Raw genomic sequence first — 18,455 nt, 5'->3', positions numbered from 1 at the left:
TATATATATATATATATATATATATATATATATATATATATATAGAGAGAGAGAGAGAGAGAGAGAGAGAGAGAGAGAGAGATTTTAAACTTGTACCTTCCATCTTAGAATCAATAGTATGTATTGGTTCCAAGGCAGAAGAGTAGTAAGGACTAGGCAATGGGGGTTTAGTGACTTGCCCAGGATCACACAGTTAGGAAGTATCTGAGGCCATATTTGAAACCAGAACCTCCCATCTCTGGGCCTGGCTTTCAATCCACTAAAAAACACAGCTGTCCTCCACCCCATTATATTTTTATCTGAGTTTTTCAGCCATGAATTTGACATCTATTTTATATACAATCAAGTTTGACATCTGTTTTATACAATCCAATTGTAGTCTCTCTATCCAGACTTACTGCTAAGTAAGCACAACACATGTGTTTTCTCAACCTTTATAACTTTCCTTCTTTCACTCTAGTTACCCAGAATTCTTTCCCCATCCTCTCTATCTAACCAAATTCCACATCTCTTTCAAGGCTCCAAGAAATTTCACCTCCTTCATGAAGCCTATCGCATCATGCTACCCCACTGAGACATCTTCCTTCTTTAACCTCCTATGTTTCTCTGTGCTGCTTGTTTTAATAAATGTTTACACTATCTTACATAGTTATTTCACTTTTTTCATTATGTATGGTGAGCTAAAGCTTACATGTAAATATAAATGCACATGTATGTATATGTATGTTTTGCATACATGTACATTTACATATGCTATATCCACCAATCTAGCTGGATACGTTTTTTCTCTTATGACATAAATATGGTTTTTTTAAATGCATGTTTGTTTGTAACATTTAAAATATTAAGATATTCATTTAATTCCCCTCTCTCTTCTTTGTCCCATTAGAAAAGGCATTATTTGACAAAAAGATATGTTTATATAAAACTGTATCTTACTTATTTCTATTTATCAGTTCTTTCTATATTTTTTCTTCCGTTTGAGGGCATGGTCATCCTTCAACTCATTTTTTTTCAGGGCTTTACATTTCTCATTGCCCAAAGTCACTACTACTAAGAGACATCATGTATTTGCCTTTTTCAGAAATGGGACTTGAGAGAATACAAAAGTAGAAGGACTAAATACCCAAACGAAAGAGAAAAGATCCAGGAAATAAAAGACGGAAGCATAGTATAAAGTAAAGGAATTCAGGTGTGATGAGAAGAATCCAGTAAGACCGAGTCAAAGAAAAGAAGATTCTAGCTAAATGAGAATGTACATCAAGAAAAAAATTAGAAAATATCTGTATAGAGAGGAAAAGAAGAAGTTATTAGGGCCCCTAGAGGACACCTAAGCCAGGTAACTGTGTTTTAGGTCATAGCGAAGGAGAATGTAAAAGGACAGAAAAAGGAGTAAACTGTGTGTAGGTCCACAGAACATGAGAATAGAAAATTACTAGCCAAGTCAAGAGCCCACATCCTACAAACCAGCGTGACATTGGCTTCAACAGTCTATCCCTTACCTCTAAGAGGGAATGGAATCTTGGAAAGTTACAACTTAACTATCATTCTGGAGTATATTTTAGCTGTTGTGACTACAGAAAAGGCCAAAAGAACTTTTTCCCTGAGAAGCTGAATGATTTATGTGTTAAGGAGAAAGAATCTGAAGAAATATTTCACGAAAAAACTTGAGTTTAACTCTCATTTTTTGACACAACATTATGAAAAGAATATTTGAGAAAAGATTTAAACCGGCAACAGTAAGAGTTCAATAGTGGGTATTTCTGGAGTTAATCATTAGAAGTAACTGGTTGTGTGACTTTTCTCGCTATTATTTTTTTTACTGGTCATTACACAGTTGTTAAATTGCATAGCCAGTAACCTTGAGGGTTATTTAAACTTAGGAGACTGGAGAGGGGGAGGGAGGAGAAATGGAGGCAATATCTGTAACTGAACAAAAGTATATAGAAATAGAAATTTCTCTGGTTTATTTAATAAAGAATATTGAGTGAGGACTCAAAGAGAACCAAAATGACATCCCAATGGCAGGTCAATGTACAATGTGTCCGACTGTGGTTGATCAGACCAATGTGAGCCTGAAAGGTTCTATCACAGGTTAGGCATGAATAGTCTGTATGAAACATTTGGGATGGAAAAATCTCTAAATTTGTGCATCTCATGTTTCTTTTGAGCTAAGCGATTCATAGACCTTGCAAGTGTGGTAATTTGTGAGGAAATATCAGAATATATCATTTGACTGCCTTGGAAACCATGATGAGAATTAATACAGTAATACATTTGAAGCAAAATTATAAAGATCAAGCATGATTCAAATAAAAGGTATAAGAAAATATTCTCAATCCATCCCTTCTATGGAGTGTGAGATCCAAAGTTATTGCACAAGACACATATTTTTAGATATTTTTATGTTCTGATCAATTCTGACTCATTTTCTCTCTCTCTCTAGTAGTTTTTATGTGATGGCTCTATTGGACAGGGAGAAGAAAGAATATTGGGAAAAAGTATGATGATATAAAAAACAAATGACCAACAAACTTATTATTAAAATATCAGAATGACCAGATTTTACTTGCTTCCCATTCATTTTTGTTCTAACTTTTATTTGTTGTTCAAATAAGACTTTTTTTAAATTTCACTGTATTTAATAAACCTTCCTTAATAAAATTTACAAAAAAATTGAGTAACAAGAGAAGTAGGAGGTAAAGATGCTAGTTTACACAGAGAATTATATTCCCTAAAGCCCTGCTAAACTGAGGAAGACAGGTGTCTGAGCTTGCTTGTTACCTTAATTTTGCTGTGAGCAAATAAATGTTATCTAGCTATTCTAAGGACCACATACAAAATTTGCTTACAAAAGGAAGCTACTGACATAGCAATAGCTGGTCTTGTATTTCTGGTTGTTTTCCCAGTAGCATCTGTGAGAGCTGCACAAAATCACTGATGCCTTTTTGTCTGGTACCCCTTATGAATGAAGTGTGAGTTAACCTGCCAAGGATTCGAGTTGTAATACATAGCTAAGAAGGAGGGCTTTCTCCCCAAAAATATGCCTGGTCTGTATGGAGATGGAATTCATGGTCTTGGTTTAATTAATGGACCACATCAGTACTGCTCAAAGTGTGGTATTCTAACTTCTGGGGGTCCCTGAGACCTGTTCTGGGGATTGATGCTGTCAAACTATTTTCATAATAATACTAAGACATTATTGGTCTATAACATACTTTTCTTTTCCAACTACATATGTAAGTCAAATTTTCTTCATGTACATTAATCAAAAAATATATCATAAGAGGTTGAATGCAGAAGCAGATATGAGAATGCAAATGCTTTTTGTTAAAGCAGGCATTAGAAAGACCTGAAAAAATATGTAAATCAATATTCCTCCTCACTAAATTTTTTTTGTTTTAGAAAAGTTTTTTTCATAAAAATGTTATTAATGTTAACATGAATAGGAGTTATTATTATTTTTTAACGAATTGATTTTTTCAAGTTGTCAGTTTAAATTTACAATTGAGTAAATTCCAATATATATAATTGACAAAAGCTCTTTGGGATCCTCAATAATTAAAAGAGCATAAAGAAGAGGCATCTTGGTAGCTTAATGGATAGAGAGTCAGGCCTGGAGTTGGGAGAAACTGGGTTCAAATCTGACACAGATATTTCCTAATTATGTGACAATTAGGCAAGCCACAACCCCTACTGTCTAGTCCTTACTACTCTTCTGCCTTGGAATCAATAATTAGTATTAATTCAAAGACCAAAGATAACGATTTTTTTTAAAAACTGTGTAAAGGGATCCTAAGGCCAAACACTAATGGTCTAAACAAATAAAACTCTCGTGTTGTTAATGTCATGATTAACAGATAGTAAGATCCCCAAATTTACATAACACAGACTTTCCTGGGAAGGTTGCTCTATATTTGTTAGTTAGAGACCTAGATCATCAGCCCATCTATGGAACTTGGCACTTACTTTCTTGTCTTGGCACATTCTTTCTTCCAGTTTTTCACCAGAACAGGCACCACCTGGTTGGAAGTGTCTTCTCGGTTCAGGGACCACAAATCTGTAGCCTCCAGAGGACTTTTATATCCCTGGACCATCAACCTATATTTGAAGCACAGAGGAATTGTGTGAGAGGGTACATAGATCTGTATGTCAGTACCAGGAGACAGACTCCTAATGAAGAAGGAGCTCCCATTCTGGATCATTCTAATGACAAAAAACGATACCAGGATAAACCTCAAGAAAATATCACAGAGCAGAAGTATCAAACATATCATCACAGACTGTACACTGGACTATGGCCCAAACTAGAATAAAATGTACTTGGGACTGGCTAAGGAGGAAATATGTTTTGTCTGATTTCATATGTATATTAAGTATTGTATGCATTGCCTTCTCAAAGGGTGGGGGAGGGAGAGAATTAGGAACTACAAATAAAAATAAAATGAAAATGTTTTAAAAATGTAATTGGGAGCAGTTAGGTGGCTCAGTCGATACAGAGCCAAGCCTGAAGATGGGAGGTCCTAGATTCAATAAGGCCTCTGAAACTTCCTAACTGTGACTCTGAGCAAGTCACTTAACCTCAAAAGCCCAGCCCTCACCCACTCTTTTGCTTTGAAATTGATTTTTCTATCGATTCTAAGACAAAAGGTAAGCGTTTGTTGTTTTTTTAAGTGCAACTGGGAAATATTTAATAAAATAAAAAAAAGTTCAATAAAACATAGAGAATATTACATTTTGAAACTAAATCAATATGTGGTCCAAAGAGATCCTTTAGTGGCCCCTGTTTCTATCTGAATTTGGCACTACTGATGTAGAGAAAAAACTCACATGGTTCAGTATCTATCAATGATTCAAAGGGTTTTTAATTTTTATAACTCTCAGTTTTAGTAAGGGGTGTGTGTGTATATTTGTGGAGAAGGTATTACTATCTCCTTTTTACAGATGGGCAAACTAAGGTACCAATGAATATTCAGTTTCTACTGGCCACAATACCTCCACACAAGTAGAGAAGATAGCCCAATCTATGGGGTCAAAATAAGCTCAAAAATACAAGAAAGGGCAAGGGTTCAGTATCCTTACCCAGAAATCCACCAGAATGTGATTCTGGAAAGGAAGGAAGCACCAGACTCTGGACAGGGATTCTATTGGAAAAAAAAGAGATAGAGGGGAAAAAAGGATAATTAAATTGAATATACTAGGACTATTTAAGAAACAACTGACACCTTATCTTCCCACTTTAGTGACATTCAATCACATCCAATTTGGCACCCAAAATGGTATTCTCTCCCCTGAATTACAAGGACCTCTTACAAAAAATACACAACCTTGAACCTTCAAATACCTCTCAGAGGAGCACACAACAGCTCCATAACAGGACCAGAACATATCATCAAAAAGTATTCTCTAGGGGGCAGCTGGGTAGCTCAGTGGATTGAGAGCCAGGCCTAGAGACGGGAGGTCCTGGGTTCAAATCTGGCCTCAGACACTTCCCAGCTGTGTGACCCTGGGCAAGTCACTTGACCCCCATTGCCTACCCTTACCACTCTTCTGCCTTGGAGCCAATATACAGTATTGACTCCAAGACGGAAGGTAAGGGTTTAAAAAAAAAAAAAAAAAAAAAAAAAAAAAAAAAAAAAAAAAAAAAAAAGTATTCTCTAGGGGTAGCCTGGTGATTCAGTAGCTAGAGCACCAGGGCTGGAAATGAGAGGTCCTCAGTTCAAATCTGACCTCAGGCACTTCCTAGTTATGTGGCCCTGGGCAAGTCACTTAACCCCAAAATTGCCTATCCCTTACCACTTTTCTACCTTAGAATCAATCCTTAGTACCCATTCTAAGACAAAAGGGTAAGAGTTGTTTTTTTTTAAATATTCTCTGGGTTCAAACAAAGCAGACCATCTGCCTCTACCACCATCACACAGCTTGATATGCCAGGTCTTGAATTCTAGAATCTAAGCTTCTGAAATAATTTTTTTAAAAGAAAAGTGTTAAGGAGAAGCTCCACATTGAGTACATAGTCATAAAAGACTTTTAACAAAGGAAAAAGCTAAAGACATGCTCTTTTACAAGAGATGTCATTATGACTTTATTTTACGCAGAGAGTACAGCCAACTTTTAATTGCTCACTTTTTGATTCTCTGGCTTCCCAGGAGAACTACACCTTCCTGTTTCCAAGGGTGCCCTATTCAATCACAGCTGGGGATGTGATAAGGTGAATGCAAATTAATAGCTATCAGGACAAACCAAACATAATTAGAAAGGCAAATCTACTAGCAAGACTTGGCCCAGGAGTCAGGGCAGAAAGGAAACAGAAGGGCTGCCATGCATCTCTCAAGTCCACCTCCTTTCTGCTCTCATGGCTGCCATGTGAGTTCCAGGCCCTCATCACCTCTTCCTTAGGTTACAGTAACGGCTTAACTGGTTTCCCAGGCTCGAGCCTCTCCCCACTTGGGCCCATCCTGATCACTGCTTTAAGCAAAGTTCTGACCATGTTGCCTCCCCTACTTAGTCAGCTCTGGTGGCTTCCTCCTGCCTCTAGGACAAAACAGAAGCATTTAAAGCCCTTCTTGGCTGGCACCAAACAACTTCTCTAGCCTCCAGGGGCATTTCTCTCCCCCTGGCCCCATGAAAGCCAAGCCAACTGGCCTCTAGGCTTCTCACAGGACAAAACTCCCCATCTCCATCTCTGTGCCTTGGCTTTGGCCATTCCAGGTGCCAGAGGTGTATTTGCTCCTTAAATCACTGCGCCCAAAACCTTCCTTCCTTCTACAGAAGCTTTCCTGATCCCTCCAACTGCTAGGGTCCTTCTCCCAAACTACCTTATATTTAACTACTATGGATATATTCCTATTTATCCACTTTATATTTACATTGTATATATCTGTCTATGTGTACCCGTCTCCTCCATTAGGATGCAAGCTTGAGTGAGGAGGTGTTTCATTCTTTGCACTTATATCCCCATCTCCTAGCACAGTGAGTGGCACAGAAAAGGCACTTAATAAATGCCTATTGATTGAATGATTGACATATACAAGGTGTCCCAAAAGTCTTAGTGTAGATTTAAACAATTAAAGTTTCCAACTGCACTAAGACTTTGGGACTCTGTGTGTGTGTGTGTGTGTGTGTGTGTGTGTGTGTCTCTTTATACCTATGATGTCTAAGTATCAAGGAAAAAAATATGAATGTGTATGTCTGTGTATATATGACATATATATGTATACATATATGTATGTGTGTACACACATCACAGTGGTTAGCACACCAGGTCTGGAGAGGGGAAGAGCTGCGTTCAAATCTAGCCCCATGTGCTTATGAACTATGTGACCCTGCGCAAGTCATTTTACCCTCTTTGAGGCCAGTTTCCTCAACTGTAAAATTGGCTAGAGAAAGAAAGAGCAAACCACTCCATTATCTTTGCCAAGAAAACCCTAAAGAGGGCCACAAAAAGTCGGATATGACTGAACATCTCAATAACAGCACATATACATATTCTATACATATACACATTGGAGTGGAAGGTATCAAAAGAATTCTTGAGCACTTTTAAATTTTAGTCCATTGGCTTTTTAAGTCCTAGGACCTACAGTCTCCAGGTATCAAGAATATACATGACTAAAAAAAAGGAATGGTGCTAGCCAAAGTAACTTGCACTCTTAGAAGTAATTCAATAAACCAGGAAAGACAATGCTCCATATAAGCACAAATGAAGTCCCTTTGAGTTGTGAGAAGAAAATTCAATTTGCTGCAAATATCCTATGTGGTTTCTATTAGAATAGCAGAGGCAAAAAGGTGTATCAGAGGGAATGCTAGACCTGGGCAAGCCCTGCTTCTGCCCCATATTCACATGCATGACTAGACATGAAGGTTTCAGAATAAGAGATAAACTAATCACTGTTCCTGGCCCCAGTGTGCTGCACTGAGTTCACATTTGAGCCCCACATCTGAAGGAGAGAGGTGAACAAACTGGTACCTAGCTAAACAGGTATAACCATGGCAGGAGAATGAATACCATGTCCAAAAGGAGATAATTATAATCATAGTTGGATTCCCAAAAGCCTAGAGTTGATTATATCCCTCTGTAGAAGAATATAAGTTCTTGGAGGATCAGGACCTGCTCACTTTTGTAATTGTATCTCCAGTATCTAGTAAAGTGCCTGGCACTACACTTAATAAATGCTGTTGACTGATTAACACAAGCTGTGAGTGATTATTGGCAAATAATCAAACTCATTCAGAACCCTGAGTAACTCTAAGATTATAAGGAACTGACAGATTGTGGGTCTGCAATGATAAAGGGAGTTTCTATACTGGAAGTTACCAATGAAATTACAAGTCTGGATTCCCTCCAAATTATATCCACAACCTAACTTTTTAAACTTTTGAAGAGTCTTTATGAAGATACACACATTATATAATGTTCATGTCCAAAAGACGATTTCCAAATTATCTCATGTTTTGTATTATCTGTGCAATGTGCTCCTCTGGTTAATGGAGAAATGACTAAATATAGATAGGGAAGTTGACTGCAGAAGTGTATATGGAAGAAGGAATCAATTTCATGGGCATGTCAAAATGACCAAGGGCCAAAAAACCATACAGAAATAAAAACCACAGAACTAAATTTAATTTTGTCTACCATCTATCTCTTTAAGTTAACTTGAGCATGAATTTTTTTTAAGTCAGTCCTATTGCCCATAAAAAATGTCTGCCCTGAACTGATAACTGCAGCTTCCAATTCCACCTACAGAGACCACCCTCATCTGGAAAGACAAACATCTCTGATACATCTCAGTGTCTGAAAGGATCTTATCCTAAAAGGTTATTACAGAACCTCATTAACTCATATTCCAGTAATTCAGAACCCATGAGAATTCAGACTCGGCCCTGGGGAAGGAGGAGGTGGAAGGATCTTTCAGCAAGTAAAGAGTAACAAAGTGACATTCTTAACAAGGGACTGTTTTGTTCTCTGGATGCCACTGGGGCCTCTTTCTTCATAAGAAGATACTAGCAGCTTAGCAGGATTATTTGACCTTCCTAAGAACAGTGTGCTTCTTCCAGTCTTCTCTCCCTCCCTTTTTCCATTCTTCTCTCCCTCCCCAAAATCATGGCTTGAGAAAAATATGTCCCTACAAGTCTGGTCTGGCCAGAGTTACAACAGCTGTACTTTTTCACATTCTGGGGAGCTCAGGATGGAGGAGGCCTCTCATATCCCTGAACATTTCATGGAAAAGTGGCTAACTTTGATGGTCCCAAAGTAGTTGTTACAGTTTTATGGTGAGAATTGTAGGTAAACTCATAGCCCTGCTTACAATCAGGTAAGCAATAAGCATTTATTTATATGTACTATTATGTGCCAAGCATTATACTCTGTTCTGGGGACACAGAAACAAAAATGAAAGAGATATGGTTGGCCTGAAGCCAAGAGAAAATGCACATCATAATAAATATAATATATATAATACTAAGATAGATATATAAATAAAATATACAAAATGAAAGTACATATATAAACATATATAATATTAAAATGTTCTATAGTGGGAGTCAAGGCAGGTTGCTATCCTCTGTTTGCCACTAATTAGTTAAGGAACCATGAGAAAGTCATCATATATCTGATTTGTTTCCTTCACTGTAAAATGAGGAAGTTGGACTAAATAATCTCTTAAAGTAGGGTGTGGGTGTGTGTGTGCGTACATTTGCTTTTATGTCCCAAAAGTCTCAGTGCCAAAACATTAACATATGTGTATGCACGTGTGATAAACATGCAGTGCAATTCTAAGCAGTACTATATGTGTAAATAATATGCATATGTGAATTGTAGACTTACATTAACTTATCTCCATGATATTATATACCTCTAAGCACAGAGCCTGGAGTTAGCAGAGGCCTAGATTCTAAATGTACCTTCATAACTTTACAAGCTATTCTATCATGAGCCGTTAAACAGCCTCTCTGAGGTTCAGTTCCATCCTCTAAAAATGGGGACAAATCATACTTGGTACTACCTACTTCTTAAGAGCTGTTGGGAGGAAAGTACTTTGTAGACCTTAAGTGATACATAAACATGAGTTACTATCACATTGTCAGGAAGAGCTGGGTTCAAACTCCATCTTTGAATGCAGCTGTTGGGCCATGGGCAAACTACTGGACCGTGCCTGGAAGACATTTCCTTCTGGCCTCCCACTCATTAGAATCCAGATCTTCCATCAACCGTTATTTCAAGAACCATCTTGTACATGAGGTATTTTCTAAGTGCACCCATCATCGCTACTAATGTCTTCCCCCTTAAAGTACAATACATTTATTTTGTATATGGTTAAAGATATACTTGTTTCTTAATGTTCTCAGTGTCTAAAACAAAGTTAACTGTTATTCAGTTGTTTTTCAGTTATGTCTGATTCTTCATGACCACATTTAGAGTTTTCTTGGTAAAGATACTAGAGTGGTTTGCCATTTCCCTCTCCAACTCATTTGACAGACAAGGACATTAAGGCAAACAGGGTTAAGTGACTTGCCCTAGGTTACAAAGCTAGAAAGTGTCTGAGGCTGGATTTAAACTCAGGTAGTTGAATTTTCCTGACTCCAGGGCTCATATTCTATACACTGTGCCACCCAGCTGCCCCTAAAACAAAGTAGAAAATTAATAAATGCTTGCTATTGACTTAACCATTATCATTCTCAGTCTTCTCATCTGTAAAATGAGAATAATACCTACAGAACTTATTTTAAGGGATGGTTCTGAGGCTCAAATAAGCTTATACATAGAAAGTACTGTGCAAACATTAATTCATTAGATGAATGCCAGTTATAATAACAATAAACCATCTTTGTTTCTGGAACAGTCTAGAATTTGGATACTTCACCAATTTGGGACACAATTCCTACCCTAGATTAACAAGATTTTTATGGACTTTTCTAAACAAATCTGTTTGGCTTCTACCTCTTCTCTTTCTCCAAATAAATGAACTCTACGTACCTATGCTCACAGCTGAATGCTTTGACAGATATAACACACCTGACATCAAGGGAAGGCCTAGGGAAGGTTAGGGAGAGTAGGGTAGAAGACAGGGAGAGAAATCAAGAGAAAAGTCTGCTCAGTCTTCATTCTGTTGTCACACTGGCCCAAGAAACTTTTAGTTAATTATCATGGCTACAGCCAGGGACCAACTGAGAGAGGATGGAGACAGCATCTAAATGTTCCAGACAAGAATGCTGGACGTTGGCAGTCGTGACTTAAGAGCTCTCTGAGGGACTCACTCCCAAGGACAGATGCTAATACTGAAAGCCTCTCCAGATAATGTGGCCTCTGAGTCCTGAGACAACAGCACCCTTAAAGCTTTCCTGACAGGTCTCTTAGAAATGTGTAAATAGAATTAGCTCATCCTCATTCATTGTTAGACTCTAGCCATCAGAAATGATGTCACCCCACCAAACTTAGTGGGGAGGAGAAATTAGTTACCCACATGTGACAACAAGTAACAAATCAAGAACAAGGGACTGCCCTTTGAGCAGTCCAAAACAGTGTTGAGGCTGCCATTTGTCCACTTGAAATTGAAGGTGGATGTAGGAAGTGAGGAAACCTGCTATCTTTTAAATATGATGGTAACTTCCTGTGGAGGCAGTTGGCGCTTTGAACTTGGTGTTGAAGGACCTCAGAAGGCTTCCCTCTGAATTGTCACGTGGGTAAATTAGGCAGACTTCCTTTCTCCCCCCCCTTGGCGTTTCTGGAGGCTCTACCCTCAAGGAGGCCTCTCTTGCCTCTCTAATTGTAAAAGCCCTTGTGGCTAGTAGCCTTGTTTGATTAACCTCTGTGCTCCTCTGCTGGGGCCTCTAAATTCTCATCCGATCTGGACCTCTGATTCGGGCCAGAGTTTCTCTCTATTTCCCCACCTTCAACCTTCCTAATTGTAAATAAACTTCCATAAAAGCCATCCTGACTTGGGTCTATTAATTTGGAATGGAGTTGATCCCATTCCTGCCGACCATACCTTAAATATCTAGTTTCCCCTCTTACAGTTAGGGGGAAGGAGCCAGGAGGAGTCAAGTTTCCTATACCAACAAAACGCCACACCCAAGTCCATGTTTCCTTTGGGGTTTTTTGGTAAATTTTTTTCCCCCTTCAAAAGAATGGGTCCTCCTAGGCTCCATTTTGGGTACCTAGTAAATAAATAAAATCACCAATTTATAGGATTTACAGAGAAAAGAGGAGTACTACCTTTTATGTCAAGTTGTCCATGATGGCTAAACTCACTGTGGCAGTGATCACTTAGGGATTATTCAGGAGAGGTCATAGTCTTTTCCTGTTTCTCTATCAGACCTCAAAGAATAGAATTAATCCTCTCTGCCTACCCTTTGATGACTACTTTCCAACACTGCTAGACCATGAATGTAGTGGGAACCCTCTAGAATACTGTTACTGCAGGACTACTAACATTCTATGTCAACCCCAGAGGACAAGGATAAGAATTGGACCTCTGGAGGCAGTTAAGTAGCTCACTGGATAGAAAGCCAGGCCAAGAGGCAGGAGAAGAGATCCTAGATTTAAATCTGGTCTCAGTTATTTCATAGCTATGTGACCTTGGACAAGTCACTTAATCCCAAATGCCTAGCCCTTACCACTCTTCCATCTTAGAACTAATACTTAGAATTGATTTTAAGGCAGAAGGCAAGGGTTAAAAAAAAATTTTTTTAAAAGGAATTGGACCTGTGATTCCATTGTTAGAGGAAATCCTGGGGAAAGTACCCTCTGTCAACACAGGTTGGGACCTTTTCTGAAAAGTATAAACTCTGGGAGTTGACAAGAGCACCAAGGTTAAGGGATTTGTCAAAGGTTACACAATCAGTGTGTGTCAGATGCAAGATATAAACCCAAGTGTTCCTGGCTTCAAAATCTGGTACTTTAGACTGGCTCTCAGTGGTCAACTATATTAGAATGAAAGTGGTTCCATTATATAGAATCAACGAATATTAAAACTGTAAAGGGAAGGAACCTTAGAGCCCACCTCCCGATCTAATTCTCACTTTAATGATGAGGAAACTGAGGCCAAAGTTAATTACCATGCCCAAGCTCCTACAGGCATGGTGATGGGAAAAGAGTACTAAACCAAGAGGTAAAAAATCTGAATGAAATCTCTGTACTTATACTTACTAGCTAAACAGGTGATTTTAGGCAAGTCATTTACTCAATGAGTGAAGTTCTTTTTAACTATTTTTCTGTGAATCTGAACAATTCTAGCCCTAATGCCATTTGTGGTTCTTTAGGCTAGATATCACAATAAAGACTGAGGGAGCTGTCTAAAATTTAATTTTAGAAAAACAAAAGTAACATGGCTATGGTGATACACCTGTTTATTGGGAACCAACCCATCAACCAATCCACAGGTATTTATTAAACACCTGCTGTGTGCTAGGCACTGTGTTACCTTCTAGAGATCAAACCAAGCCAATTCTCAAGTGAAGATCAACATCAGTGCAGGCAAGTGCAAGAGAAGCTTGATCAGACGACCTCAGATTACCTAAGCACTAGGTCTGCTAGTCAAACAGGCATGGCAAGACAAATATAACATTTATACAAAAAATATTCTCAGTCTCTTTACAAACTCTGGATACTCAAGATAGCATAAACAGTCCCTTCTGCTGACACACTCCCCCATGCCTACCTCTTACCACAAAGCAAACTGAGTTAAAAGAAAAATCTGAGTCAAACCTCATTACAAAAACTCACATGTCATTTTAAGCAGGCCAGCAATGTTAAATAAAACAGTAGACATTCAACAAACATCTCTTCCTGTTTCCACTAACCTCTTAACCTCAAGGAACTGGGATGCCTACAAGCTATCAAAAGAAGTAAAAGCTTCCCAGGGATCTAGGGTTCCCACTTTCTGTTTGCAATGTGCTCAGAATTTGCCTAATCCAAGGGGGGCCCAAATTATGAAAAAGACTGGACAGAGTAAAGTTCCTGGCTAACCACAGAGGAAACCTGAAGAAAATAAAATCAGAAAAAAAGACCTCACCATATAAGGCAGTGATGACAAACCTATGGCACAGATGCCAAAGATAGCAAGCAGAGTATTCTCTATGGGCCCTAGGCCATCCCCCTCCCCCACCCCTCTGGAATTTGTTAATAGAAAGGCAGATGGACTCAGTTGAGCTACTCCCCTCCCCCTCTCCACTAGGCCTGAGGACATTTTTTTCACACTCCCCACCCTTCTGCCCAGCAGCCCAATGGGAGTGCTTCCTCTCTCCCCTGTGTGGGGTGTACCCAGTATGTGGGGAGGGAGGGGCATAGCACAAGTTCTGGTGGGGAGAGCCAACACTCCATCTAACAGGTTTGCCATCACTGATATAGGGTATGAAATTTATCAAAGAGGGGACAGCTGGGTAGCTCAGTGGATTGAAATCCAGGTGTCGAGACAGGAGGTCCCAGGTTCAAATCTGGCCTCAGACACTTCCCAGCTGTGTGACCCTGGGCAAGTCACTTGACCCCCATTGCCCAGCCCTTACCACTCTTCTGCCCTGGAGCCAATACACAGTATTGACTTCAAGATGGAAGATAAGGGTTTTAAAAAAAAAATTTTTTTTTTTTTATCAAAGAAACAGAAAGAATCACCTTCTCTGAATTTCATGTCAGGAAGGACATTTTTTTTTAAACCCTTACCTTCCATCTTGGAGTCAATACTGTGTATTGGCTCCAAGGCAGAAGAGTGGTAAGGGTAGGCAATGGGGGTCAAGTGACTTGCCCAGGGTCACACAGCTAGGAAGTGTCTGATGTCAGATTTGAACCTAGGACCTCTCGTCTCTAGGCCTGAAGGAAGGACATTTTGATGAAAGAATTATCTATTTCGGTCAATGTACCACCATTCATCCAGTCTCCTGAATTTGAAACTTTAACTCATATTTTACCTTCATGTCTCAAATGAGATCAGTTACCAAGGTCTGTTGATTTTACTTCCACTACTTCTCTTGTATGAACATCCCCTCCTTCATACTCCCTCATTCACCTGTCCTAGTATACTCATTATTACATGTCTAGAGCATTACAATAACAATGAAAAGTACTTCCTACCTTTATTTTCTTCCCCTCCAATTTATCCTTCATATCATACCCAGAATGGTCTTTCCCCTTATATAAATGTTACTCCTCTACTCAAAAATCTCCAGTGGCAATCAGTACTCCAGTATTTGATTTAAATAAAAATAAAAAAAATCTCCAGTGGTGGGGCTGCTAAGTGTCTCAGTAGCTAGAGAGCAAGGCCTGGAGACAGAAAGTCCTAGGTTCAAATCTGACCTCAGGTACTTCCCAGCTATATGACCCCGAACAAGTCATTTAACCTCAACTGTCTAGCCCTTACCACTCTAGTGTCTTGAAACCAATACTTAGTAACAACTCTAAGATAGATGGCAAAGTTTAAAAAAAAAATTCAGTAACTCCCTACTGCCTATAGAATAAAAGTTCTTATCTCCTTTGTTTCATGTTCAAAGCTTTCCATGATCAACAGGACTCTTTTGTACTAAATTATGATTTCATCTCATTCCTCCACACATTTTATTCCATCTAAACAGGACTATTCTCTTCCCCGAGAAATAATATTCTGTTGTATTTTTTCATGCCATTCTTTACACCTATAATTTCCTCTGTATTTGTCAAATCTTATCCATTCTTAAAAGCACAATTCGAATGCTTTTTTATGAGGTATTTGATTCTCAATCAGGAATGAACTCCCCACTCAAGCTCTCAGAGAGCACTTAGTTTGCAATTTTCCAACATGTTTATCATACATTTTTTTAAACCATTACCTTCTGTTTCAGAATCAATACTAAATATAGATTCTAAGACAGAAGAGTGGTATGGGTTAGGCCAGTGGTACCCAAACTTTTTTGGCCTACTGCCCCCTTTCCAGAAAAAATATTACTTAGTGCCCCAGTTACATACTATCACTGCCCCCTTACAGTTATTCGCCGCCCCCAAATGCACCTGTGACCATCACTGTCCTCCTGTCTCGCTGCAGCACCCACCAGGGGGCAGTAGCGCCCACTTTGGGGAATCACTGGGTTGGGCAATGAGGATTTAACTGACTTGTCTAGAGTCACACAGCCAGGAACTATCTGAGGCCACATTTGAACACAGAACCTCCTGTCTCCAGGTCTGGCCCTCTTAACATTAAGCCACCTACCTGCCATTCTAGGCTTTGTCATAAAGGAGGCTGAAGAAACCACCAGAAGGCAAAAGTGAGGGAGAACATTCTAGATGTGGGGGACATCCAGGAAAAAGGCAGAGTCAGGAGATAGACTATCTTATTTGTGGAATAGCAAATAGGCCAGTGGTTCCCAAACTTTTTTGACCTATCGCCCCTTTCCAGAAAAAATATTACTTAACCCCCTGGGAATTAATTTTTTAAAATTTTAATAGCAATTAATAGGAAAGATAAATGCACCTGTGGCCATCACCGCTCCCCTGGATCTCTGCAGCACCCACCTAGGGGCAGTGGCACCCACTTTGGGAATCACTGAAATAGGCCAATAAACCTATATCACAGAATTTTCAGAGGGGAGGCAAAGTATAAGAAAACTGAAAATATAGACCAGAGCCAGTTTATAAAGAGCTTTAAAAATGGAGTCACTGCAGTTTGTTGAATAGGAGGGTTTGCACTTTAAGAATATCATTTTATATAGCAGTTGTTTTTTTTGTGGTAGCAAAGAACGAGAAATTGAAATGATGTCCATCAATTGGGGAATGGCTGCACAAATTGCGATATATGGTGGTGATGGGATACTATTATGCTATAAAAAAAGATGAGCAGGATGATTTCAGAAAAAGCTATTAAGACCTTCATGAACTGATGTAGAACAAAATAAGCAGAACCAGGAGAACATCATACACAATAGCAGCTCTCAGCAATACAATGATCCAGGACAATTCTGAAGGACTTACAATAAAGAATGCCACCCATTTCCAGAGAGAAAAAACTGCTGGAGTCAGAATGCAGATCAAAGCATACTATTTTTCACATTAGTTTATGGTTTTATTTGGAGGTAATGATTTAATATGAGTATACTCTTACAACAATGACCAATATAGAAATATGTTTTGCATGATAATATATGTATAATCCAGACTGAATTGCTTCCCATGTCCAGGAGGGGGAAGGAGACAATTTGGTTCTTATAATTTCAGAAAATGTATACTGAAAATTACTATTACATGTGATTGAGAAAAGAAAATATCTTTGAACTTATTTTTTTAAAGAGGAATATCACTTTGGCAGTTGAGTCTTCTAAGGATGGTTAAGAATAGGGAGGGACTTGAATCAGAGTGGCCAAGCAGAAGATGTCTTAACCCTTAGCTCCATGAGGGCAAAATGAATGTCTTATTTAAACTCTGCAGTGCCTAACACAGTGTTCCACAGAGCATGGGCAGAAATTTGATAAAAAGCATCTAGTCCCTTCATTTTACTCAGGAAGAAAATAAGGCCTGCCTGGAGTTAAGTTATTCACTATAACATGTAACTAATAGGACTAGGGTCTAGTGCTCTTGTTCTTAGGCAACGTGTCTCCCCTATAGTCAAGATACTGATTTTGCACAAGTAGTTCTGCTATTGGAAAGGAAGTTTGGGGCGTAAATAGGAAGGATCCCTCTTCACTCAACCGTCACAAAATGTTAGGTCTGGACCCAGAAATGAACCCTTAGCCATTGTTTCCTTCTCTAGTATCTACATATAGGAGATGTGAGTACAAATAAACATATTTATAAACTATAAAGATATTGAAAAATTTTGGGTCTTTGTTGTTTCAAGACAAACAAAAGTCTATAATTTCCAAGAGAGAGGCTGAATCAGGAACATGGAAGGATTCAAATGAGTCTTAGGTACATACCCATAATGAGCAACTAGCTTTAAATAAGAACCAATAATAATTGGGGGCAAGTAGGTGGCTCAGTGAATTGAGTGCCAGGCTTACATACAAGAGGTCCTGAGTTCAAATATGGCCTCAGACACTTCATAGCTGTGTGATCCTGGACAAGTCACCTTCATTGCCTAGCCCTTTCCACTCTTCTGCTTTGGGACCAATACACAGTATTGATTTTAAGATGGAAGGAAAGGTTTTTTAAAAAATAATGATAATTTAGTGAATACCTACTCTGTACTATGAAAGGCAGGGTGACATTGTGGGGAAAATTAGGAGAGACTGGGTTTAAAATTTTACTGCTGACCCTTGGGCAAGTCACTTAACCTCTAAAAAGCCTCAGTTTCCCCACCTGTAAAATTAAGATAACAATAACTGTAGTACTTGCCACAGAATTGTTGTGAAGCTCAAGGGAACATATTCAAACCTAAAAGCACTATATCAAAGGTCAAAAAATTTTTTTCAACCAATAACAAAACATTTCTAAAATAAAAAAGGTCAACTATTATTGTTATTGTACTTGGTAGTAATAATAATAATAATAATAAAGAAAG

At 38.7% G+C, this 18,455-nt stretch overlaps 1 protein-coding gene across 1 annotated transcript in view; it reads right to left on the bottom strand.

Annotated features, from left to right (window-relative positions):
* Positions 1-18,455, bottom strand: part of ABCC1 (ATP binding cassette subfamily C member 1) — a 115,082-nt gene that overhangs the window by 81,127 nt on the left and 15,500 nt on the right. Inside the window, exons 6-7 of the mRNA XM_044678427.1 lie at positions 5,083-5,144; positions 3,970-4,101 (exon numbers count right to left, since the gene is read on the bottom strand). Coding sequence (XP_044534362.1) covers positions 3,970-4,101; positions 5,083-5,144 — 194 coding nt within the window. The remainder of the gene's footprint in view (positions 1-3,969; positions 4,102-5,082; positions 5,145-18,455) is intronic.

This window comes from Gracilinanus agilis, chromosome 1 (genome assembly GCF_016433145.1).
Source record: "Gracilinanus agilis isolate LMUSP501 chromosome 1, AgileGrace, whole genome shotgun sequence".
NCBI classification, from domain to species: Eukaryota; Metazoa; Chordata; class Mammalia; order Didelphimorphia; family Didelphidae; genus Gracilinanus; species Gracilinanus agilis.
Note: the sequence above shows the minus strand (reverse complement) of the source record. Positions and strands in the feature narration are given on the sequence as shown.